Source organism: Nematolebias whitei, chromosome 4 (assembly GCF_014905685.2).
Source record: "Nematolebias whitei isolate Nwh7 chromosome 4, NemWhi1, whole genome shotgun sequence".
NCBI lineage: Eukaryota > Metazoa > Chordata > Actinopteri > Cyprinodontiformes > Rivulidae > Nematolebias > Nematolebias whitei.
Genome location: NC_056501.1, coordinates 23,332,599 through 23,357,660, shown reverse-complemented (window position 1 = coordinate 23,357,660; position 25,062 = coordinate 23,332,599). Strand labels below are relative to the sequence as shown.

Below are 25,062 nucleotides of genomic sequence, written 5' to 3'. Positions count from 1 at the left end.
ATGTAATGGCAGTTCCACAAGGGAGTATTGTGTGGGCTATAGTTATGTTTGTAGATCAATCTCTAGTATAATAAAACTTGCTGGTGAAAGAAAGAAAGCAGGCAGTGTTTCTTACAGACAGTTTTTTAATGCCCAAGTCACATTTAAGAAGGAAGTTAACTCCACCCAGATTTGAAAATATTTTGCTTGATATATGAAACCATAGAGCATTTTAATTTGTTAAAAATGACCGAAGCCAATTTATTTTTAAGGTGCCATTCAGGCTGTCAAAATCAATAGCTTGCAGTCCTCCATCTTCAGACTGATTAAATTACCTTGTCTGATTTAGTGTGTTTTTTGCTTCCATATAAAATCAAAATTCATCTGATTAGATGACAAGTCTTGTCATTTTCTCTTGCAATGCAATTGTTTGCACTGTTTGTGTGTTTTTAATTGGCATACATTTGATAAATATATTAGGTGGACACTGTTGATTGACAGAAAGCTTACTATTCATATTAAACATCTCCAGTGACTTTGCAGTGGCTGGTTCCCCTCTTTCTGAAATAATTAATCAATTCAAATAATATATGCTCAGATCTTGGACTATTTTAAAAATCTGCTGAAAACTCACCTTTTTAGTTTTTGACAGTAGGAGAACCTGACATGCAATTTCTGTGTTTTATGCTAAAACTTTTCTCATCTTTATTTCTTCTCTTTTTACATTGTTTTATTGTCTTTTTTAATTCTGTCTGGTTTGTTTGACTGAAATTAATTTTTTTTGTATTTTTTTTTGTGCTTTAAATATTGTACAGCTCTTTGGTCCAACTTGTTGTTTTCCTTCCAGTTGTGCACTTCTGCAGGGGTCTCCACAGCGAGCAAACTCACATGAAAGATTTGGTAACTGTTTTACTCCTAATGCTCTTCCAAACACAGCCTGGGCTCGAACCTGCAGCTTCAAGACTACAAAGCCACAGCACCGAGCTACCGCAGCACCACAGTATCCAACTATTAATAAATTACTTTAGAATTTGTAAATTAATTAGACACAAATTACCACAGACAAATCTGAAGACTTTTAAAGTAATTGAATGATAAAATGCACGGACATCAGTTCAGTGTTTTAGATTTGCTTTTTTCTTGCAGAAACATTCTGTGTGATTAAATTAAATCTCAATCATCATTTTTCAGAGCTGTTGTAATTCTTCATTTCACATTAAACTATCTGTTAAAGTGAAACAGTAAGTTTTCATGGGAGTGAATCTGGAGTTTTACCCAACCTTATCAAACCCAACAATAATGTGTTTTAAAAAAAAATATTAGGAAGGATGATAACAAAATGGTCTTAGAATATTGTGTTAATTGTAAAAGTTTGCAGGCATCAGTGGAATGAGTTTTGTTCCACTTTGGAGTAAGCTGTTGGGGGAAGAATCAGTTTTGGTGTGTGTTTCCTTGACTGATGAAGCCTTCCGGACCGAAGGCGAAACTTTTCAGCACAAAAAAAAAAAAGAAACTGTCGAGATGACCTGAATGAAAAATGTTGGATTCTGGATTATTGAGCATGGACTTTGTTGTTTATCATTGAGGCTTTAGAGGCCAAAGAAGAGCATCCGACAAACCCAACAGCACACCAAGATCAGACCTCATTTCAGCAGGTGGTAGATTACACAGAAAAGGCATGCTTAACCAGAAGTGTTTAATGCTTATTGTTCAGTGCTTATTCCAGAAGTGAACACCCTTATAAATTAATATTTTGTATGCTGTTGAGTGCCAGGAGGGCTCTGATCAGTTCTACATCAGGGAAACTAAACAGCCACTGGACAAAAGGATGGCCCAGCACAGAAGAGCAACATCAAGCCATGGCCCCATGGTTTACTCTCATCTCCAGGCCAGCGGTCACTCTTTCAGGGATGAAGATGTGCACATCCTTGATAGAGAGGAACATTGGCTTGACTTTGATAGAGGAGTGAAGGAAGCCATCTTTGTGAAGAGAACACGTCCAGCATTAAACAGGGGCGGACGCCACTGTGTTCAACTGTCCCCCTCTTACAATGCTGTTATTGAAAGTATTGCTCAGCCCTCTGTGAATAGCAAGCAGCCGTCAGGGCACTGATGGTCCTCCTTTTGCATGTGTGACAAGTTGTGGCTGTCACCAGCAAACAGGTTGATCCACTATGAGAAGGTGCTGCTTGTTAGACTGAGCTTGTTGCAGCTTTTCAGCCTGAAGACTTTTGGATAAAAGACAAAATGTTTCAACAAAGAAGAATCCGTACAGAGGACCTGACTCAACCTTTGTTGAATTTAGTAATAATATTTATATTTAGACAGCATGGTGGATCAGGTGGTAGAGCTGCTACCTCTACTGTATGTGAACAGTTGCCACAGTTCAAATCCCGGTCCAAGGTGGATTTATGGGTGGAGTTTGCATGTTCTGTCCGTGCATGTATGGGTTTTCTCCAAGTATTTTGCTTTCCTCCCACAGACCAAAAACATGCATGTTAGGCTGATTGGTAAATAGTCTTTAGGTGAGAGTGAATGGCTTTTCGTCTCGTTTGTCTCTATGTGGCCCTGTGACGGACTTGCGTCCTGTCCAGGGTGTACTCCACCTCTTGCACACTGATAGCTGGACATGCATGGGCACATGTGTCCCCTGCAACCCATGGAAGAAGTGGTTAAATGTATTGGATGGATGAATGGATGGATGGATTAATAATATTCACAAGGACCGAACTTGGGAGGAAATGAACAACAAAGTCCATGCTCAGTAATCCTTGGGAGGAAATGGTTACTGTAAGTATTCTGGTTGAAGGTGTTAAGGCTTGGAAAGGAGGGTAAGATTCAATGTTCCAGGAAGGTGAGTATGGTAGGTGAGATTCATAAGTTAGTGTAGGAGTGTGGCAGGTTGAACCAGGATGAAACGGTAAGTAAGAGACCTTTCCAATTGTATGTCCGTATGAAGAGGACTGGTTTTAGGGTGACGGTTCAAGGTAAACACAGGTTGGAGGACGGAGGTAAGTTTCAAATTTGAAGAGCACAGAAAACAGATTATCATCTGAGAGGAGCACAAGGAAAACAGGATTATTTCACAATATCTTAAATTGCACTAGGAACTCTGGCTGATCAGAATCAGAATAAGCTTTATTATCATTGTACTGGAATACAGTGAAATTGTGTTAGTACAGTAGTCCGAAAGATGGGTGGAGTGCACGTTGCTGCTGGCCAGCTGCTGAAAAGCACGGCCCCTCTTCTTTATCAGAATACTTTTAGATAGAAACAGGGAAGAACCATGAGGATAGAAAGCTACAAAAAAGATCTCTTCACATCTTGTACACCAGGACAAGATTTGAGACATAAAAAAACTCTACCAGCAAGCAAATTTATAAACACATTACATATGCATTTGACATCAAGGTGTTGAGATTTGTCCACGAGCATTTTTCAGATAGGTCACAGTTCTGATGATGTTTCAGCTGGCGGTTTGCAATAGACAAAGTTTTGTCCCTGTCCCAGAAGAAATTTGATAGTCGGCTCGTATCCAAGGCCAAACGGTGGAGTCAGGTTCAGATAAGCCACAATTGTTGATTTTCTTCAGGCATACAGTTTTTCCTCATCAGCCTTGACTCCTGCTGGAACTTTCCGGTTCAAAATGGCCAAATTTATTGGTATCCACTCCACTGATCCGTGTTGTGAGCCTCCTTCAAGGTCGATCCCAACATGCTGGCGAGTCCCAGAAGCCACAGGTGGCCTGTGATTCTCACAAATCTCCATCTTACGGTTTAGCTAAAAAATCAGCTGATTTTGAGAACTCATAGCACGAACCAAACCTGCATACTGACTCGGAAGCTTTGTCATGGGCAAAACTGCTGCCGATGTCTTCTTCAAAAGTCAATAAAACAGAGCACCGCCGATGCCAAATGAGCAGAACCCGTTATCATAAATCCAAATATATAAACATCTTCAGCGTCCTCCTGAGACAGGACTGAGAGCCACACCAGTTGTCAAATTCCCCACAGATCTCTGACGTATCCCACAGTGTGGGTCTCATCCAGACAAGAGGGTTCTCCAGGACCCTGTTGTTTTGTTGAAAATATTTGTCGATTGCGTTGAAAGTCCAGCTCACCAAATTCATAATCTTAATTTTCGTTTGGGAGATGTGTACCAGGAGCTTCAAACACACAGAGAGCAAAGCAAGAAAAAGGAGAACAGGGGAGGGAGGGCAGGAGTGTCCACCTTGAGTGAGAGCCAGAGTATATCACTGAAAACCATAAGTACACAATGTCTTGGCATCATACTCCGGCAGCCCTTAAATAGAGCACAGTGGCTCATTAGGGAGATGAGCAACAGCTGAGGAGATGAAAACTCCTCTCTGCTACTTAAGAGCTGCAAAAAGGTGATGTGAATCCAGAAAATCCTAGAATCTCTACAGAAATATGAACAGTGTACAGTATATTACAACCTAAAATACACTGAAAAGAAAACCAGTCAGTGTCTGGTATGACAACCATTTCCCTCACACATCTTCTTCTCATAAAGTTGATCAGGTTGTTTATTGTGGCCTGTGGATTGGTGGTCCACTCTTCTTCAATGGCTGTGCAAAGTTACTGGATATTGTCAGGAATTGGAACATGCTGTTGTGTACGCTGACCCAGAGCATCCCAAACATGTTCGTTAACTATGCTGACCATGCAAGAACTGGGATGTTTTCAGCTTCCAGGAATTGTGTACAGATTCTTGCAACATGAGGCCGTGCATTATCATACCGCAACATGAGATGATGGTTGTGGATGAATAGTACAACAATGTGCCTCAGGATCTCAACAAGGTATCTCTGCATTCAAAATGCCATCAATAAAATGCACCTGTGTTTGTTATCCATGACATATGCATGCCCATACCATAACCCCACTACCACCATGGGCCACTTGATTCAAAATGTTGACATCAACAAACCGTTCACCTACATACACACAGCCTACCATCTGCCCTGTAGAGTGAAAAACGGGATTCATCTGTGAAGAGAACACCTTTCGAATGTGCCATACACCACTGAATGTGATCATTTGCCAACTCAAGTCAGTTACGACGATGAACTGAAGTCAGGATGAGACCCTGATGAGGATGACAGGCGTACAGATGAGCTTCCCAGAGACTGGTTCTCCCCAGACTGTTTTTGTGAGTAGCAAGTTGGCCATCTGGCCTAAAACATTTAATTGTTGTACATGATGGTTGATTGTTTTGGATGGGTGCATTTTGCACATGCTAAAAGTCTAATTTTGAGATTCCAACAGGAGGTTGGCTTGAAACAGCAGTGAAGGCTACCTATGGGACAGATCTGGTTGGCAGGCCGTAGACTGAGGAAGTCCTCTGGATGGGAGATGAAACATTTCTCACTTAAACTGGTCCAGATGACACGATTTAACCTTTTTTGTTGTTATCTACCTGTATGACTGGAGCTTACAATCTTTTAACCCTGAGACAGTTTCTGCAGAAATTCTTTGGTTATGCAAACTGATCTTTGCAGCAGCTGTCTGGGTGGCTGGTTTCAGACAATCATAGAAGTTAAGATGCTAGATGTGGAGGACCTGGGCTGGTGTGGTTACACGTGGTCTGTGATTGTGAGCCCAGTTGGATGTAATGCCAAATCCTGTGAAAAGCCTTTGGAGATGACTTATGGTAGAGAAGTGAACATTCAACAGTTCTGGTGGCCATTCCTGCAGTCAGCATGCCAACTACACACTCCCTCAAAACTTGCAACATTTGTGGCATTGTGTTGTGATGAAACTGCATATTTTAGAGTGGCCTTTTATTGTGGTCAGCCTAAGGCACATCTATACAACAATCATGTTATCTAATCAGCATCTTGATATGCCATACATGTGAGGTGGATGGATTATCTCGGCAAAGGGGAAGTGCTCAAAAACACAGATTTACACAAATTTATGAACAATATTTAAGAGTAAAACGCCTTTTGTGTATATAGGAAAATGGGAGCAAAAACAAAAGTCTTGCGTTTATAATTTTGTTCAGCACATATTTGTCATCTCTTTGGTTTTTACTCATCTTAATTCTTTACACTGTTTGTTTTCTTCCCTCCATTTAAATGATTACTGCTCCTTTGCCAATTAATTTGTATTTATAGTTGAAAAAGAAAACATGTTAACATTTCACACAGTTACATCTTGAACCTATTCCTGTAAGCATTTTTTATGCAAGTGTGGCCCATTTATGCTTAAAATGTGACCTAATTTACCATAAACTAAACTGAGGCTAAAAATTGCCATATGTATAAAAAAGGTTTTATTCTATAATTTATACTAAGAAATTACAGAAATATGTCCAAACCTTCTTTAAAACTTTTCATTAAAGAAAGACAACTAAAATTTTGCATTAAAAATACTATTAGCTGTAACATTTGATGTTGATGATAAACTTTAAATTATTCTTTGTTCTGGTCCACCGCTTCAGACCAATCAAAACTGTTATTACACGTCATGTATTGTTAAAGGAAAAAAAACAACTAACCATTTAATATTAAAATCTGTTTGTTTCTTGTGAAAACAAATAATAAAAATAATAGTTTCATAACTGTGGATTATGGTGTTTAGCGTAAATGAGTAAAAACTGTCTTTTTTAGATTAAAAGAACAACATATAATTATCAGCTAAACAAATAATATACTGTATAATTGTTACTTAATTGGCAGACATTTTACTTTTTTCTCTAGTTTGATAAAAAACACAACTCTTTAGTTTGTTGATATCTGTTTTTACACATATCTTAAGACTGACTGCATATGAGAATAACAAAAAACCCCAGCTGATTCACGTAATTATAATAAAAAGGCAATAAACCATAAAACTTGAGCGTTTATTTCTGTCTACATGTCTACTGACCAGAGTTTTGTGTTATACAAATATATTTGAACAAGTAATTACAAAAATAGCTTACATTTTTTTACAACCAAATACACAACCGAGAACAAAAACAAAACATTCTTTCCAAGTCAAGCTAGCACGGTGTTGTCTAAGATTAGATAAAATATAAAACTCTAATCAGACACTGTGCCATGAGCAAACTTCAACAAACAAACAAAAAATAAAAATAAAAAAGGCATGAATAGAGTCTGTCAAAAGAAATAAACAAGGTTTGTAACAGACCCGCTAACACTGAAAAACAACAAGAACTTGTTTAAAGTCAAATGTATGCTTCTAACATGTTTTCCAAAACACATTTTATGATAAATCCCAACAGATGTTTCTCTCAGGTTTATGAAACTAACATAATAAATGCTTGTTTGATATCTGAAGCACTTATTTTAAACACAGAAATAAGTAAAAATACAAAATCATAACTGTTGTGCCGCTGATAGGGAAACTGTTTTGCAAGATGTTCAAAATAAATGTTGCAAATAAATATTTGAATGCAATAAGCAACAAGAACATTAATGCACATAGGTGTGGGTAAATCAGAGAAATATGCTGAAAAAGAGAAAGTGCTGCTCATCTCAACGAAGCCTTAAATCAGCTTAATTTCCCATGGATGTATATGTCTCCATCATGTTCTTGTGAATCCTGCTATAAAAAAATATCTAATAGTTTGTCCGTCGATAACGACCAGAACTGTGTCTTTATCAACAACTATGTTTTTAAAAAGTTTCCTTTGAAATAAAAAAGCTTAAGCACCAAGAAATAATGCCATCTGACAGAGATCTGTTGCAGAAAGTACACAAAACAATTTCCACATAGGTAATTGCAAAGATACTTTTGCTTTTTGTTGGTGAGATTAGAAAGCTTTTCTCAGGTGCGTCGCTAAACGAAAAAAAACAAAAACAACAACAACCCAACACATATCTAATTCAAATGTCATGTTAGTTCACTGCTAAAAGATATAAAAAAATAAACACACATTTAAGTCAGAAGGCGAAAACTTCTACTGTCGTCCAAAAAATAAAGATTCTGGAAGCAGTGATCAAACGCACCTTCCTTTTCTTGAGAAACACAAAGATCAGTCGACATGTGTTGAACAGGAGCTATTTCTTGTCATGGCAACAATCAGTAATACTGCTTATGGTTCCTTCAGAGCTGGCCTTTAACTTTCATTACTCGTTTTCTGGAGGCAATATACAGGAATGCAAACTGGAAACTGGAGTGAAACAGAGGAGATTAAAAAGAATACAGCACACGAGTTGAAGAAAACGACCCGTCTGAAGGGTGTTCAAATTCAAAAACAAAAGATTTGTTCTGCTGTGTCAGTTCTCGTCTGGGCCAAAAGTCTCCCGAGCTGCCAGGATGCTAAATAATGCTGATCATGCATTAATATTTTACACCAAACTCATACAAAATATCATCGTAACACATCCAAAGAATCTGCCTTTATGTGCCAGTGACTCCCGAATAACTTCCATCTGTAGCTCGACGTCATCAGCAACAGGTTTGTCTTTTCCTCGGAGGTGAAATTTGGAAACAGAGTGTTCAGTCACCAAACCGTGCCCCCCACCATCGTCTTGGAGAAGTCCCTCAATGGTAGATCCCAGTGTGACACAGAGGCATTGGGTAGCAAGCTCTGCTTCAGGGTCAGCTCAAATCTTCCAGTCCTTTCTCCACTTTCTCCCTCTTCTCAGGGCTGAGAGAGACGCTTGCGTTTGAGCTTCTGCCTCGTCATTTCCTCCTTTTTTTAATTTTAATTTTTTTAAGAAAACACAGAGAGGACAAGAGAGCACTGACAACACACTCCTCCATCTCATCATATATATAAAAAATAGTCCATCCATCCATTGGAGAGATCGACTGAGTGCACACACCACCACACGCCCTGCACCCCATTCTGTTAAGTTCTGTTAGTGAGGCACTCTTCTAACTCCAGCACCGCCATCTGGGCTGTTCTTCAAACTAAAAGTCCACATCGCCACTTCACGGCTACGTTCACAACCAAATTGTGAGCTAAAAATGTTCTTAAAACTTCAATATATTATATAATACGGCTTTGTAAAAATAAAGGGAGGAAAAAAACAGGTTGTTGGTGTGGTATTCAGCTGTATAATATACCAAATCATTATGTACAGACTCCATGCTGCTGGTTAGTCATCACTGCAAAGGAAGAAGAGTGAGGAATGGTTAGTGTTTGGGTATTATGATTTTAAAAAGCGTGCTTTTTCATTAGAAACTCACACACACACACCGTGATTTACTTACAAAATGCCCCTGTGTTAAATCAGAGTCAATATTTGTCATTTTAGTATGATAATTTGAGTTACCTGTTGCCTAAAACTGCACCCTATCTAAAAGCAATGTACTTAGAGTGGGATTAGTAGAAAAATGAAAACACTCACCTTATGCCAGCAGCCTGGTATTGGTAGGCCATCGTGTCCCTGCAAATGGAAAACAGAAAAGGAAAGTTGATGCATGTTTAAATTATGTCTCGTCAGCAAGAAAATGGCAGGCCATTGTCGCCATAAAGTGCCTCCGGTGTCCCCATCAAAACACTAGATCCAGGGTTGCCAGATAGGAAATGATGACATATCGTACTGCTGCTTAAAATGGTCATGTTTTGATCCAAACGATCATATGTGCTGAGGGAGGATGCACATCCTTCAACAGGCGGTGGGGGTAAGATGAGGTGCTGCGATTGGCTAAAATATTCACAGGAAGGAGACGAGCAAGCAAAACAGTCTGGCTGGTTGGATTCAAAACTGTTGAATGTATTTTTGGTTAACTATGTTGCATACCTAACCCTAACCAGACCATAAAACTACAGTATAAATATGATAAATGTCAAATTTCTGGTAACATTGATTAGATCTCTCATTTTATATTGGGGTGGCACGGTGGAACAAAGGTTGCTGTTGCCTCTCAGCGAGAAGGTTGACTGTCAAATCCTGGCCAGAGACCTTTCCAGGTGGAGTTTACATGTTCCATCCGTGCAGGTGAGGGTTTTCTCTGCACTCTGTTTTTCTACCACAGAACAAAAACATACGTTAGGCGAATTGCTAACTTGGTTGTTTGCCTCTTTTGTCTCTATGTGTCTCTGTGATGGACTTGCAACCTGTCCAGGGTGTCCTCCGCCTCTCACACAGTGACTGCTGAATATAAGCACCAGTGACCCTCGCGACCCAGAATGGAAGAAGTGGGTAAAGATAATGGATGGATTTTTACACCACGTTCTCTGACTGAGTTTATGTTTGGGCATGTGCTACACTGTTAACTTGACTGAATGCAAGAAGTGTTTATAAGACAAAACAGCTAAATTATTTTCACATTTCCTTATTGCTCTTACCGAAATCAAATCCAGTAGCTTTGATAATAATCCCATATAATAATAATCCCATTACTGAGGGATTTGAATAGTGAATAGTGTTGGTAGTTTTTGAGATGAATACTTTTTGGGCTGGATTTTGATGCGGCAAACCCAGTGCTCGATAGGGACTTTTCTTATACCTATTTGCAGCTACACAACAAAATGGAAGTTTGTATGTAGCTTTCTTTTTCAAGTTATTAAACTCAAAAGTATATATATATATATATATATATATATATATATACATACATACATACACACATACATACACACATACATACATGTTGTATTGTGACTTGTCAACAATGTAGATGAAGATGTAGCCACAAACCAATTGAAGTTGGTAAGTGAACATGCAACAAAGTTCATGACCCGACTAAGAATTATTGTAAGTGATCATGCTCACCATATGCACAGATGGATGGAGGGTTTTTACAATTCCATTCTTTTTGACTGTCAAAGTATTGCAACATATTTTAAATGTGGTATATTTAATCACTTTGACAAATTGACTGTAATAAGAGTTAATTTTGGACCTTAAATACACAACCACTGAATTCTAAAACATTTATTGTTTTTTATCTCTTCATTACAGTAAACAAGTGTTAACTGTGAGAGAATACGTAGTTCGACAGAAGAAAAGAAAACACAAAAGGAAGTAAAATGTTTGAACAGATGCATCGCAAGTGATGAAAAGCAAGCAAGAAAGGAAGGAAAGATACTGTACCACAGGACAGGGGGCCTCAGGGCCCGAAGGAGGAAGAGGAGGAGTTTCAGGAGAAGGTGCTGTCTTCACAGAGAGACCTTTAGTCTCATCACAGCCCTGTCAGGAAGTAAACATTGACAGCACAGAGGAGGAAACTCAAAGGCAGTGGTGGGCACAGCTAACCAAAAAGTTAGTTTTGCTAACTGCTAATTCATTAATCTGATTTTTTTAAATATTGGAAGCTAACGCTAAAGTGCTAACTTTGATCATACACTGCTGTCACTGACACTGTAAGACTGTCTGTAATGTGACAATGTTTTAAGTGAACACAACTCAAAACGGTTCATAAATCACAGGTAAAGCCTCCATGTTTCATTCAGAGGAGTTCTTTCAGGAATTAATCTGGTCCATAGGAACCAAAGAGGTGGAGCAGAACTCTGCTGTGCTGAAGCAGAGTGATGCATTCAGTGTGTGTCGGACGTCTCCCTCGTGTCATTTCCTGTAATGAGTTAACTCACTTTGGCGATCCTCTTTTTGGTTAACTACTTTTATAAACTAACTACAAAGTTGCTGTGCAAAATCATCTATATTATCTCAGTAATAAATTTGTCTGTATTAAAGTAAAGATGTGTGAAATGTGTGAGAGAGTCATGTCCTAGAGAGAGTGTGAGCATTGCAAAGCATGCTGGGTAGGAATTATGTGTTCAGTGTTTCTGAATGTGAAAATGGGTTTTTCATGTTATTTTCCTGTTCTGGTTTATTTTCACATTCGTGTTTAAGGCTCTATTATTGTCTGTAAACTGACACCATGAGTCAGAGACTGTTTTCTGTAGATAAGAAGGGTAAAAGTACAGCAAGGGTGGAGACAACGCCATGTGGCGCTTAACTTTGCTTAGTTCTGCGTAGCATAAAACACAATAGCATTGCTCTGTGTAAATCACCATAAAAACAATCAGATTTATACACTGCTCACAAAATAAAATGGAACAGTAAAATAACACATCCTAGACCTCAATTAATTAAATATTCTCATTGACAAACTTTATTATTAGCACAGTGGAATTGATTGAGAAGAACATAACACAAAAATTATCAATGTAAATCAAAATTATTACACCATGAAGATCTGGATTTGGATTCATACTTGATATGAAAGTGGAAAATAACATGACAGGCTGATTCAACATCAGTGAATATCCCTCAAGACAAGTCTAAATGAGGCTCAGTAGTGTGTGTGGCCTCCATGTGCCTGTATAACCTTCTAACAACGCCTGGGCATGCTCCTCATGAGACGGCAGATGTTCTCCTGAGGGATCTCTTCCCAGACCTGGATTAGAGCATCAGTTTGCTGCTGAACAGTCTGTGGTGCAATGTGGCCTTAGTGGATTGACTGAAACATGATGTCCCAGATGTACTCAGTTGGATTCAGGTCTGGGGAATGGGCAGTCCATAACATCAATGCCCTCATTAAGCAGGAACTGCTGACACACTTAAGCCACATGAGGCCTAGCATTGTCATGCATAAGAAGGAACTCAGGGCCCACTGCACCAGCATATGGTCTCACAATGGGTCTGAGGACCTTATGGCAGTCAGGGCACCTCTGGCTAGCACATGGACGGCTGTGCGGCCAGCCAAAGAAATGCCTCCCCACACCACGACTGACCCACCAACAAACCGGTCATGGTGGAGGATGTTGCAGGATGTTCTTCACGGTGTCTCCAGATTCTGTCACGTCTGTCACATGTGCTCAGTGTGAACCTGCATGAAGAGCACAGCGTGCCAATGGCAAATCTGCCAGTTTTGGTGTTCCCTAGCAAACGCCAATCGTCCTGCACGATGTTGGACTGTAAGCACAGGCCCTATATGTGGATGTCGAGCCCTCATACCACCCTCACGGAGTCTGTTTCTGACAGTTTGAGTGGAAACATGCATATTAGTGGTCTGCTGTAGGTCATTTTGGAGGACCCTGGCATTGGACCTGTTCCTCCTTGCACAATGGATGAGTTAGCGGTCCTGCTGCTGGGTTGTAGCACTCCTACGGCCCCCTCCATGTCTCCTGGTGTATTGGCCTATCTCCTGGTGCATATTCCATGCTCTGGACACTGTGCTGAGAGACACAGCAAATATTCTTGCCACTGCTTGCATTGATGTTCCATCTTGGATTAGCTGCACTACTTGAGCAACTTCAGTGGTCTGTAAAAATAACGCCTCATGATGCCTCTATGCCTGACAGCACTGATGAAATGAAAAAGTGACTAAAAGTTCAACCAGAAAGGACGAGAACAGAGAAATGACCTGTGGTTACCACCTGCAGAATCACTCTTTTATAGGGGTTGTCTTGCTAATTGCCTCTCATTCCACCTGTTGTGTGTTCCATTTGCACATGTAGTGAACTAAGCCTCAGGTCAAATCCTGACCTTGAGGGCCTTCCTGGGACAAGAACTGTATTTCATTGATTTGAGTCCAGAAACACAAAATCAAGTCCATCCAGAGACTTTCTGTGTGTCCTGCACTGATCAATTGAAAGAACACTCTCTTTTTTATTATCATTACTATTTAACAAATGTCTTGATAATCAAAGTGTGTTTAGTTCAAACCATTTTAAATGTTGAAGTGAACTACTCATTTTAAATCAACTGTGAAACAGTATAAATGATTTTCAATCCTCATTCAAAGTAGAAATCTAGTTAATGTCTGTTACAGAGTAATTATTCATTTTCTTGATCTTCTGTCTGAAATGAGCAAGTGTAAGTCGGTCAAAAGTCAAGTTTCGGTCAACTACATGTTTACTGGAAAGAAATGTCATGTTTAACTTTTTCAGACAGATAGAAGTAGAACTGACTCCACAAAGTCTCGGTTTCTTCAAAACATTTTCTGTTTGTTCTTAAACAACTTAATCTTTTTCCTTGACTTTTAATAACCTCTTACATCACAAAAAACACACCCCTGATTAGCTCTTTCAGCCAATCAGGACTTCCCAAATGAACCGGAAACAGAACTCTTTAAATGTCGACACTTCCTAGTTCCAACCAGTGCGGTGGGAGAGCAGTTCAGTTCGGAGAGCAGAACCGAACAGAAAAGTTGCTGGAGAGAACAGGAGGTTCCAGACATGATCCGAAGTTCTTCAGAGTCTCGTGGGAATTATGGAATCTTCCACATCTGAGTGGAACTCTGACGGGCTCACAGCTCATGCGAGTCCAACCGAGAGGTGAGCGTGGTGTGAACGAAGCACCGTCACTACTCCGGACGTTTTCCAACCATCCTACGGAGACGCTGGAAAAGCGTTGAAAGGCAACTCTACACCGAAGTCGGAATTATCCTCTGCCAAGGTAAAGAGTCGATCTTCAACTGCAAGTGTACCGAGGAAAGCTGGGTTCGAATGGAGAGTGCTGTCGTTCTTCTTCAACACACATTTCTCACACACATTTTCTCTCCATTTAAACTCCCTTCATTTCCATCTTTAAAACTCTTCTATCTTGCCAGTAATTAGTCCAGATATTCTCAGAAATGTCTGTTGTAAAGCTGCAGAGATACCATGGCCGTATGGTCTCTGATTGTAAAGCTAATTAATTAAGCTGTTATTGTAATCAAATTGCCAAACTAATGTAAATGTTTGATGTTAAACTTTGATTCTGTTAATAAATGACCGCATTCATTTGATGGGTCAAAGAAAATTAACGTCTCACATCACATTTAATCATTCAATGCACGATAGAACTCAGTCCAGAAAAATGAAAGAATCCGTTTAATTTATGGATAATATCTCACAGATATATGTTCATTTACACACAGCAGCAGGTGAAATTGATTCACAATAAGTGTTACTACACAACTGGTGACACTGATTCCATCCACAAAGGTGTGACTGATTTGGAGTTACCTTGTTTTGTTGAGGTGTTCCCTTTATTTTTTGAGCAGTGTATTTAGTGGAAGCTTATTCTGCTAAAGGTATTCAAAGTTAGTAAAAATGCTAATATGCTAAACAGAAAGTTAGTTCTGCTGTTAGCGGTTTAATGGAACCATGCCCACCACTGCTCAAAGGAAACGACAAATTTAAAGATAAAGAGGCAGGAATAATGTAGTTAAAACCTGCTGTGTCACTAAATGTGTGTGTGTGTTTGATGAATTTAACAATTAAAATAATTTGTTTAAACCTTTCAGAAATGTTGGACCCCATAAGGACACAGTATCTCAGTGGTTCCCACGAGGTAATTAAAACCAGTATATGTGTGCATGTGTGTGTATGGAGGTGACGTACCACAGGACATGGTTGGTCCAGTCCTGGAGGACCCTGTTCTCCTTTGGGGCCTTTCAGACCTCTCTTCCCTACTGATCCCCTGTCCCCCTGCAATACAAAGACACACACACAGAGTTTGACACAGTGCACAACGAACTTGACGGCAGAAACAGTCTGGAAACGACCGTAAAAACTGAGGCCAGAATCACCAAATGTCTCTGGTTTATGAACCAACCTTTTCTCCTTTTTCCCCTCGGTCTCCCTTTTCTCCCATCAGACCGGGGAAACCCTGCAGTAGAAACAGATTACAGAGTGGATCAGTGCAGGGAACAGGTTCAACTTCAGCCAAACTGAAAATATCATTGAGTAACTCACATCTAACCCGGGCTCCCCTGGTCTGCCCTGTAAGCACATATGTAAAATTACACCTCATATTTTTTTAGATTAAATATGTTGTTTGGTAAAATAAATAAAATAAATGACACTTACTTTTTCTCCCTTTGCACCTGGAAGTCCCACCAACCCAGGGGACCCAGAAGGACCCTGATGGCCGTCTAGTCCCTGCAGATGAAGTGAACCATCAGCACTGCTTTAAACACAACACGCAGCATAAATAAAACACTAACCACAGCCCAGATGTGGCTTACTTTGGGTCCAGCAGCACCAGCATCCCCCTTCTCTCCCTTCATCCCAACTCCTGGCTCACCCTGCAAGGTAACAATTACAATTTATTTAGTTTTTATATCATTCAACCAAACCAAAATAATTTTTTAAAGCAACAAAACACAAATTTAAGTACAAAAATTGACAAAGTGCAATGAAATAATAGTTGCTGATAATAAAATAATGGTTACATTTAAATGGAAACATAACAGTTTTTGTTTTAAGACTCAAACATTTTGCTTTTGAAAGGAAAAGCATAATTTACAAATTAGTTTTTGTTTGATTTAATAGCATAAAAACAAAATAAACTCTATAAGCACATGTCATCACATTACATATCCTGATGCATGCGCAATAATCCAGGTAGAAAAATCTAAAAAAAGTTAAATCTGGTCCTCTGGACATTCAAAAAACCAAAACAAAGCAAAACAACAACAACAACAAAAATGTAGAAACGTTTTGTCATTCATCCGAAAGACTTCCTCAGTCTGAGGTGCTGTATTCAGCTCAGTCTTATAAATAGCACCTTCTCAGAGTGGATCAACCAGTTTGCTGCTGGGCAGCTGGTTTTGGTTGTCAGCAACAAACTGGTTGATCCACTCTGAGAAGGTGCTATTTATAAGACTGAGCTGAATACAGCACCTCAGACTGAGGAAGTCTTTCGGATGAAAGACGAAACGTTTCTACATTTTTTGTTGTTGTTGTTTTGCTTTGTTTTGGTTTTTTGAATGTCCAGAGGACCAGATTTAACTTTTTTAGAGTCATCACATTACCTTCTTCATAAAGCAGAAAAATCATATTACCTTAGGACCAGGCATCCCGTGCAGCCCCTGAAACACAGCGTGGGCGTCAGTGACAGCTGCAGGTTCAAGGCTCAAACGCCAGAACTGGAGTCCTGATATAAAACTCACCGTAGATCCTGGGGACCCGGGTACTCCTGGAGGGCCAGGTGGGCCCGGCTGAGAAATCATCTGAATCTGATAGTGATTAAAAAAAATCAAACAGGAAAAAAAAAAGGGACAAAAATTAAACTATAATAAAAAGTGATTAACTATAATTGTTTTATTACATTTTATGTAACGGTGAGTTTTAAATAAAACATATTCCTGGACAAAATACAGGAAAAGAAGCGATGTGCATTAGAGAAATGCATATCGCCCGCCACCTTGCATGTCAAGGTTTTAAACAAAAATATTGAGAAGCCTTTTAGGGTGTCCTGAGAATTATATTCAGCAAATTTAAACTCAACATCTGTAAATAATAACAGTTTTAACCACTTTTTGAGTTAAGTTTGCTCAGCTGTAGTGGCCATCTTGAAGTGAGCTGACCCCAACGTTTTATCAGTTGTAGATGCACATCCAAGCATTCAACCCTGAGAGTTTCATTAACATATGGCCAGTGGTTCATGAGACATTTTGCTAACAGACAGAAATAATTGACTCCAAGCGTTAATGCCAGTTATAAAGAAGAATTTTGCATAATCTGTTAGTGCTCAGAATATGTTTTGTGGATGAGTCTCAGCTACTACCATCCTACATTTTAGCTCAGTATCTGTAAAACTGACTGAGTTAAAGGCAGCTATGTGTTGGCTAACATTGATTAGTCGTGGTGGCCATTTTGAATTGGGAAAACAAAAGTTGAAAAATAAGAGATAAAGGCTGCTTTTGTGTTTTAGTTAAATTGTTGTATTTTCGACATGCCCGGTTTCTGATATGCTTTCCGTGTTTTAATCTTGAATCGTGTTTTTTTTTTTCTGTTTTGACATGTTTGGGAAATGTCTGACGAAAGTTTGGTCGCTTTTGTCAAACGTCTCTTTTTGTTATGTTTCTCTTTTCCCCCTCCTTTCCTTTTTGTTTATTGGAACTGTTGTGTTTCTCATGAAACTTTTGCCTTCTATTTGTTTTTCCAACTCGTGGCTAGTTGTTGCAAATTTGGCTTCTAAGCTGAAAATTTAATGTAATTTTGTAATCTCTTTAACATGTTTGATACCTTTAAGGTGTTTGCAAGTGTTTGTTGATTTAAAAATGGCTACATTAATAAAATAAATGCAGCACAATGTATTTTAGTTTGCCTCAGATGAGTAACGAGCTTCAGTGTGTTCTTGTTTCTCACTAACCAGGTTGTCGTCCAGCCTGCAGTCGCCTTTTTCTCCTTTCTGTCCGTCCACACCCTGACCCGAAACGACCAAGAGTTACTTTCACTGGTGACATTTAGGAACTTCTGAGCAACATGTGTGCTGTCAGTACTCACAGCAGGCCCCGACAGACCCAACTCTCCCTTCTCTCCTCTTTCACCTGGATGTCCTGGATCACCTGTGTCCCCTTTGGGCCCCTGAGAATCAGAATCAGCTTTATTGTCTTTGCACCGAAGCACAACAAAATTACATTTCAGTACAGTCTGTCCGAGAGAAACATAAACAAACAGACATGGGGGAGACGGAGGTGACTGAGGCTGCCAGCCTCGAGAGGCACGGCCCTTTTTTTCAGATAAGGAAAAAGAAACACGAGGGGGAGAGTAGGTGTAGAAAAAATCAACTTTCACACTGTGTCCTAGACGGGACACAGTGTGAAAGTTGCAAAAAGATGACCTCAGCACATGAAACAGCAACACTGATGTCATCATTATACATTTATGCATGAGGAGGTTAATGAGGGCAGTGAGTTGTCCGAGGACCCAGCCACAAAGTTCCATAGTCCTGATAAAGATGGCACAGTGCCTATCAGCCGGCTCAACTCTGACACAGATCCACAGGTGTCCTCAGGAGGGGAGCGATAGAGGAGAGGCGGGGAGCAGAGCTTCTCGTTCACATAAACAACCAGGAGAAGTTTGAGATAGCTGGCCAATTCAAGGCTGAGTGGGGAAGCCAAATTCAGATAACACAATTATTTTGGGTCAGGCGGCCTCTGCTTGAATTTCCATGTCTACCTTCATAGTTCTGCTCGTACGTCTCACTGGTGATTCCAAACAGCCAAATTTTGTGGTCACACTGCCGGGCCGAGCTTGTAGCCTTCTCCAAGGTTGATTCCTTTCTGCCAGTGAGTCCCCGGAGCCGCAAGTGGCCTGTGATTCTCAGAAATCGTGTCCAGCTTACGGCTCAGCTCATGCAGCATCTGAGTCTGAGAGCTTACCGCTCGGTACATTCCTTCATACAAGGCAGGCAGCCTCACAATTGCCAGAACTGCTGCTGCTGTCTTCCGAATTTGTCAATATGCCAGATACCCACCAACTCCAAAAGCAGAAATCCGGTTATCGTAAATCCAATTATGTACGTGTCTTCTACATCCTTAACAGACAATACAGACAGAGACACCATCTTCCACTGCCCCCAAAAATCCGTCATGTCTCCAGCTGCGAGTGTCCCTTCAGGGCGTGAGGGCTCTCCTTCGCTCAGTCTTCTCGTTGAGAAAATTTTATCAATTGCGTAGCGAGACCAGCTGACCAGAGCCATAATTTACAATTCGGAGGACATGTAGTGAGAGGCTCCGATATGAGGGTAGAAATGAATGAGGGTATGAGGGTCAAGAGTCAAGAGAAAGTAAATAACGTACACTGATGTTCCTCGATGGTGAAGGATTTGAATAGTGAATGTTTTTAGTTTTTTAAATGAGTGTTTTTCTGAACTGGACTTGAACAGGGCATGAGAGTGAACCTAAATGTTTTTGGTGCACGATATTCCAGTGGAGAGTGGTTACACTGTGTCAAAGAAGAAAACAAGTTTATTATTATTATTATTATTATTATTTTATTTACATGTCCCATGCAGTGTAGAGTGACAGATCCTGGTGAGCAGATGGAGCATCTTTATCCACCAGCAGGGGCAGTGTTGGAGCCAGGGGGTGGCCAAAGGTGGCCTTGACCACCACATATTAATCTTTGGCCATTCCAATCATTTCAGGGAACTATACGTTTAAGCAGAATTAAAAACTAGAAAGCATAGTTTCCTCAAAAGATCAGGACGGCTTGCATTAATGTATATGTTGGTGGCCATCTTGGATTTTGACATGGCAACCCTATTTTCTATAGGGACTTTTTTTTACACCTAGATGCACCCATACACCAAAATGGAAGTGGGCACCTCACTTATTTTCTTTTAAGTAATCATGATCACAATAAGGACAGATGGACTGAGAGTATTTTCAATTCTCCTCTTCGCTCCGTGATGGGGGACAAAAAGAACATTTTACTCTAAAAATGTTGACAACATATAAAGACATCAAGTCAGGCAGTGTGTAGTCTCAGCTCTGTACCTTTTCTCCATCGACGCCTGCCGGTCCAGGTAAACCAAGCTCACCCTGAAGGGACAACGAGAGACAGAATAAACACAGGGAGCTGTTTCGATACAAGAAATATCTAACATCTTTTTTTAATCTTTATCAAATAAAACAAATGAACGCCAGTAAGATAACAGTTACCTTTGCCCCTGGAGGGCCAGGAGGTCCAGGTGGGCCCTGGAATCAAACAGAATGAGTCCAGTTTTACTCCAATTTAATGTCGTTCAATGATTTTTTTTAAAATTAAAACTGATTGCCTATAAACGCAGCACTGCAACACTCTGACCCCGTCAGTAAACAGTAGCTCAGTCACACAAGCTGTCCAGAACTTATCGGCTCCACTTCGATGGATGGTTTTCCGATCGCCACGTGTTTACGTTACGTGTTTACGTTACGTGTTTATCACAAGTGGAAACTTGTCATACACAGAGCAGCAAACAAAAGCCGGACTGATCACAACAAAACCCGAAGCGGTTTTCATCTCGCAGAGATTGCAGAACGCCGCTGGACGCGGTTTGGCTTCATTTTTCATTCGGCTGATTGTTTTGACGTCGGGAAGGAGGCTCGACAACAACGGATGAGGAACAGCACGCACATGCGGGCCACATTTTCACTGCGATGGGGTGACAGGCCTCCTAAATCAAGCTCCCTAATTCCTCCATCTACAATGTTACACTTGTTCCTCCTCCCTCTGAAGGCCTCGGCCATCTTGAAGTCATAAAAGGGGGAAACCACGGTGCCTCCCAGAGGTGTACGGTTCTTGAACTTTTTCTTTGTTCTCCAAAAATGACAGAAACCGAAGACCTTTAGAAGCGGCTATTTGATCTGGGGTGTTTCATCACAGGGGAGAAAAGGTCTGCTCATGCAAACAAACAGATAAAAAGCAGCAAAATGAGCGTCAGCAGCAAACAGAGTCAGCGCTGCTTTATGGCGCATTCATCGATATTTTCAGCATCCACAAAACCTATTAGAGCTGCTTCTCACACAAACAAGCAAACAGGCCGAGGCCCGAGCTGGGTGGCCGGTGAGCATTTCCATGCTGCCTGACTCTGAGGGGTAAGAGGCTCCTGATAAGATCTCAGGTTCTTATTATCGCCGCCTGCTTTGTAACAATCTCAGGCTGTTAGTTACAACTTTGCATGCAGGATCCCAGTTCGGATCATATCAGGGGACTGGGCTCAGACTGGGTTTTAATCAAATGCATATGCTGCCACAAAGATAGCTATCTTACAGTAGCATGTAGTCCAATACTTAGTAAGATCAAAATCAAGACTACAGTCGTGGGATGAAGGAAGTCTCTTTGAGTTCTAAAGAGAATAATTTGGTGTTTAGCAAGCTCCAAAAATATTCAAATTTTAGTTTATGTGCTTAAAAACTCACAACAGATTCCACTGCGTCTGTTCAGGAAACAACAAAGCCAAAAATGGAAAAAATTGAGCCTATTGCTGCTGATCAGATGTATTGATTAACTGATCGGCAGTGTGAGCGCCTCTATAAAAGCTGGAGTTTAGTCAGTTTGCTGCTCTGGAGCACACAGATGTGTGTTAACACAACATCAGGGTGGAAAGACATCAGCAATGGCCTTAAAGGCACAACTGTTGCTGCCTATCAGACTGGGAGGAGGTCTGGAGTTCATTATCTTACAGTGAGGAAATTACATTTGTTTTTCTTTCAGCTGCTCCCTTCTGTATGGGGTCACCACAGTGATGCAACTTACACCCAACTGGCAATTGTTTTATGCTGAATGCCCTTCCTGTCCCATCCTGGACTCGAACCTGCAGCTTCAGGATTATGAGACAGAAGCACTGACCACTGATGCAGTCTCAGTTGCACCACCCCATGCTTGACTAAAGCAGGGGTCTGCAACCTTTTTGATCAAAGAGCCCTTTCTGCACCTTCACTCATTCAAGAAAAAAGAGCCCGAAGCCACGAAACCTGATACAACTGTGATGATCAACTGGTGGCCCATGGGCCACTTTGAGGAAGTTGGAGGGTTTTTTTTTCTGACAAGTGGGGGTGACCGTTTAAAACTAATAATCAATAATTAATTTCAACATTTATTGATATTTTTACATTTTGGGACCAAAAAAACCCAAAAAACAAGTCTTCAAATTTTATGTAGGTTTTGGTCAAAGCTTCAAAGAGCTGCAGATGAGGGACTACAGAGCCACATGTGGCCCCAGAGCCACAGGTTGCAGACCCCTGGATGAAAGCAACTAAAACCAGTCGGAAATTTGGACCTTAAACAGAATGATGATGAAGAGAAAACGAGTCAAGGTGCCACAAAGTGTCCAGTCCATCAGAAATGCTGAGGTGGGACCTGAAGAGAGTCGGGCAGAAACAAACAGCTGCAAACCTCAATGAGCTGAAGCAACAGTGGAGAGGAGGGTGGTTCAAAGCTCCTGGTGGCTCGGCCATTTTTTCATCCTGATATGTAAACTCTCAAATTGAAAGAGTGCAGACTTTCTTTTCTTCTCTATAGCGCATGTGTCAACCTCAAATCCAGCCCTTAAGATCATACTTTAAATGTAAAATTGATTAATCTCTACAGATTCTGATTAGCTTTGTATAGATCTAGTAGAGTGCTGTATGAATGGGTAAATGAGGGCACAGATTGTTGTGTAAAGAGCTTTGAGTGTCTTGACAAGATAGAAAGGTGCTATACAAGTAGTCCATTACCATTTAAAATATTTTTTTACTGCATCCCCTTTATCTTTAAAAATCTGATACTTGATTAAGTGCAGACTTCTCAAGACAGCTGGCCAAATAAAGCCAAATAAAAAGTTGGATGTTCCCGTCATCTTTCATTTTGACGTGGAAAGAGCAACAGAGAACGTCAAATGAGACGAGTCAAACTCTTGTTGATGAACCTGCAACCAGGAAAAGACGTCAGGTGTCTTAACGTATCAACTGAAACTGGCCCTTGGCTCAGACCAAGTGGTTAATTGTGGCCCCTTTTCTAACTGATGGTGATAGCCCTGCTCTGTCGGGTGTTGTCTCTTTAAGCTCAATACTAAAGGAGAAGTTCACCTTTCTATTTGCAGACACTGTTACTGAACAAAAAACACAGAGGCTCTACAGGGCTGTCCAAACTCTTTCATATGTATCCAGATGACTAATGACAAAACTATCCAGATGAAAGGACTCGTGGGCCTCAAAAATGTGAATTTAACTCAACGTTAACAATATTAAGGAAAAAGGACAAAAGTTGACTAACTTTGGTGGAGAAAAAGTTTTAAATTGTTGTAGATCCAAAACATTAAAGCCTCATAAACACTAGTTTTTTTTAAATTAATCCATCCATCTATTATCTTTTACCCGCTTCTTCCATTTTGGGCCACGGGGGTCGCCGGTGCCCATGTCCAGCAATCACTGTGTGAGGGGCGGGGGACACCCTGGACGGGTCGCAAGTCCATCACAGATTAAAAATGATTTATTTGATTTGTTGTGTTTATGTTTGTTGTTTTCTTGTGTTTGGAAAGTTCATTTTAGTCTGTTCTCAGCAACAAAAGTTTAATTTGACTAAGTTTCCTGTTAAAAGTGGGTCGATCAGACTTTTGGACCATGGACGGCCCAAAAGTCTGATCGAAGTCCTGAAAAATCGTCCAGCTGTCAGTCGCTACAACAGATTCATAGAAGGTTTGATAAAGTTGATCAACTCGTATGTAGATGATGCCACATTATATTCATTTAAAATGTCCAATTTCCCTCTTGATTATTTTATCAACTGCAACTTTTAGCCAAGTTTTATGAATCATTATCTAAAAGTCTCTTTCTGGTAGAAATCTTTGAAGGTTTTTGGCGCTTTGTACCATGAAGAGAAAATATAAAGATTATAGCCAAAGGTGTGTATTTTGCTTAATATCGCTCATTTTGAAAATATTGTTTTTCATCTGTTTGGCTGTTAAACATAAACATTATATAAAAAAGGATTGCCAAGTAATTTGCAGAGAGTCTGCATCGACCTCTTAAGCCTGCAGGCCAAAATAATATCATTCTTAAACTGCAGCTATGGGCCGCACAATATCACCCCAAGGGCCGCAAATTGCCCGCGGGCCGCACTTTGGACACCTGTGCTCTAAAGCAGCACTTTTCTTCACGGTTGGTGTGTCTCTTCAACGCTCTCTGATCAAACAACACAGCTGCAAGACATTTTCTGAGATCACGTGTTGTATCCCAGATGAACAAATGAGCTGAAGGAGCCAGACGTTCAGTAAGGCTCTTGAGACGTGCTCCACAGAGAAACATCCAGAACATCTGAGCATCCACACAAACCCTGCACACTGAAGCTGGTGCACGTCGGGAACACACGGTGCACGAACAGTGGTGTTAGTTACAGGCAACGCCACCAAAAACCATGCAGCAATCAGCAGCGCGTTACCGAAATACTGATGGTGCTGATGGCCTGTCGAGAAGAAAATGGCAACACGTTGTGGTTAGACGCTTCTGGATTAAATAATCCACACGTTCCTCTTGCCGCAGCCGTATCCAGGCTGGTTTGTCTGAAGCTTTTGTATTGTGAACTCCGGTGCTGAATTTCTGACGAAACGTGCAACAAGACTCACCTGGAATGCATCGAGGAGCTTGCCGTTGAAGTCGACAATGTCCGAGGAGCCCGCGGCCCCCTTTTCACCAGGATAAACCAGCAGAGGATATTTGATTAGAAAATGGACACAATCTACACAACTGGATTTAAAAAGATAAAATATTACTGTGTCTCACTGAACATACCTTGGGTCCCTCAGGTCCTTGCGCTCCTGTCTCTCCTTTATCACCCTGTAAGGAGCAAATAGCATGCCACTATATGACTGGTACAGAGGATTAGGGCCACAGTGCTGGCAAAAAATAATAAAATAACATAATAATTGTAAAAATATCCTGAATTACAACTTTTTTCCTAGAATTCTGACTT

The 25,062-nt window shown here is 40.5% G+C and overlaps 1 protein-coding gene across 1 annotated transcript in view; it reads right to left on the bottom strand.

Annotated features, from left to right (window-relative positions):
* Positions 1-8,229: 8,229 nt before the first annotated feature.
* The window catches only part of LOC119408494 (collagen alpha-1(XXIII) chain), a 250,608-nt gene continuing 233,775 nt past the window's right edge, over positions 8,230-25,062 (bottom strand). The window contains exons 16-32 of the mRNA XM_037675320.1: positions 24,882-24,926; positions 24,716-24,775; positions 20,292-20,327; positions 20,127-20,171; positions 18,130-18,210; positions 17,996-18,049; positions 16,791-16,856; positions 16,683-16,709; positions 15,864-15,923; positions 15,706-15,777; positions 15,592-15,618; positions 15,452-15,505; positions 15,238-15,324; positions 11,000-11,095; positions 9,308-9,346; positions 9,171-9,179; positions 8,230-8,646 (exon numbers count right to left, since the gene is read on the bottom strand). Coding sequence (XP_037531248.1) covers positions 8,596-8,646; positions 9,171-9,179; positions 9,308-9,346; positions 11,000-11,095; positions 15,238-15,324; positions 15,452-15,505; positions 15,592-15,618; positions 15,706-15,777; positions 15,864-15,923; positions 16,683-16,709; positions 16,791-16,856; positions 17,996-18,049; positions 18,130-18,210; positions 20,127-20,171; positions 20,292-20,327; positions 24,716-24,775; positions 24,882-24,926 — 909 coding nt within the window. The 3' untranslated portion in view covers positions 8,230-8,595. The remainder of the gene's footprint in view (positions 8,647-9,170; positions 9,180-9,307; positions 9,347-10,999; positions 11,096-15,237; positions 15,325-15,451; positions 15,506-15,591; positions 15,619-15,705; positions 15,778-15,863; positions 15,924-16,682; positions 16,710-16,790; positions 16,857-17,995; positions 18,050-18,129; positions 18,211-20,126; positions 20,172-20,291; positions 20,328-24,715; positions 24,776-24,881; positions 24,927-25,062) is intronic.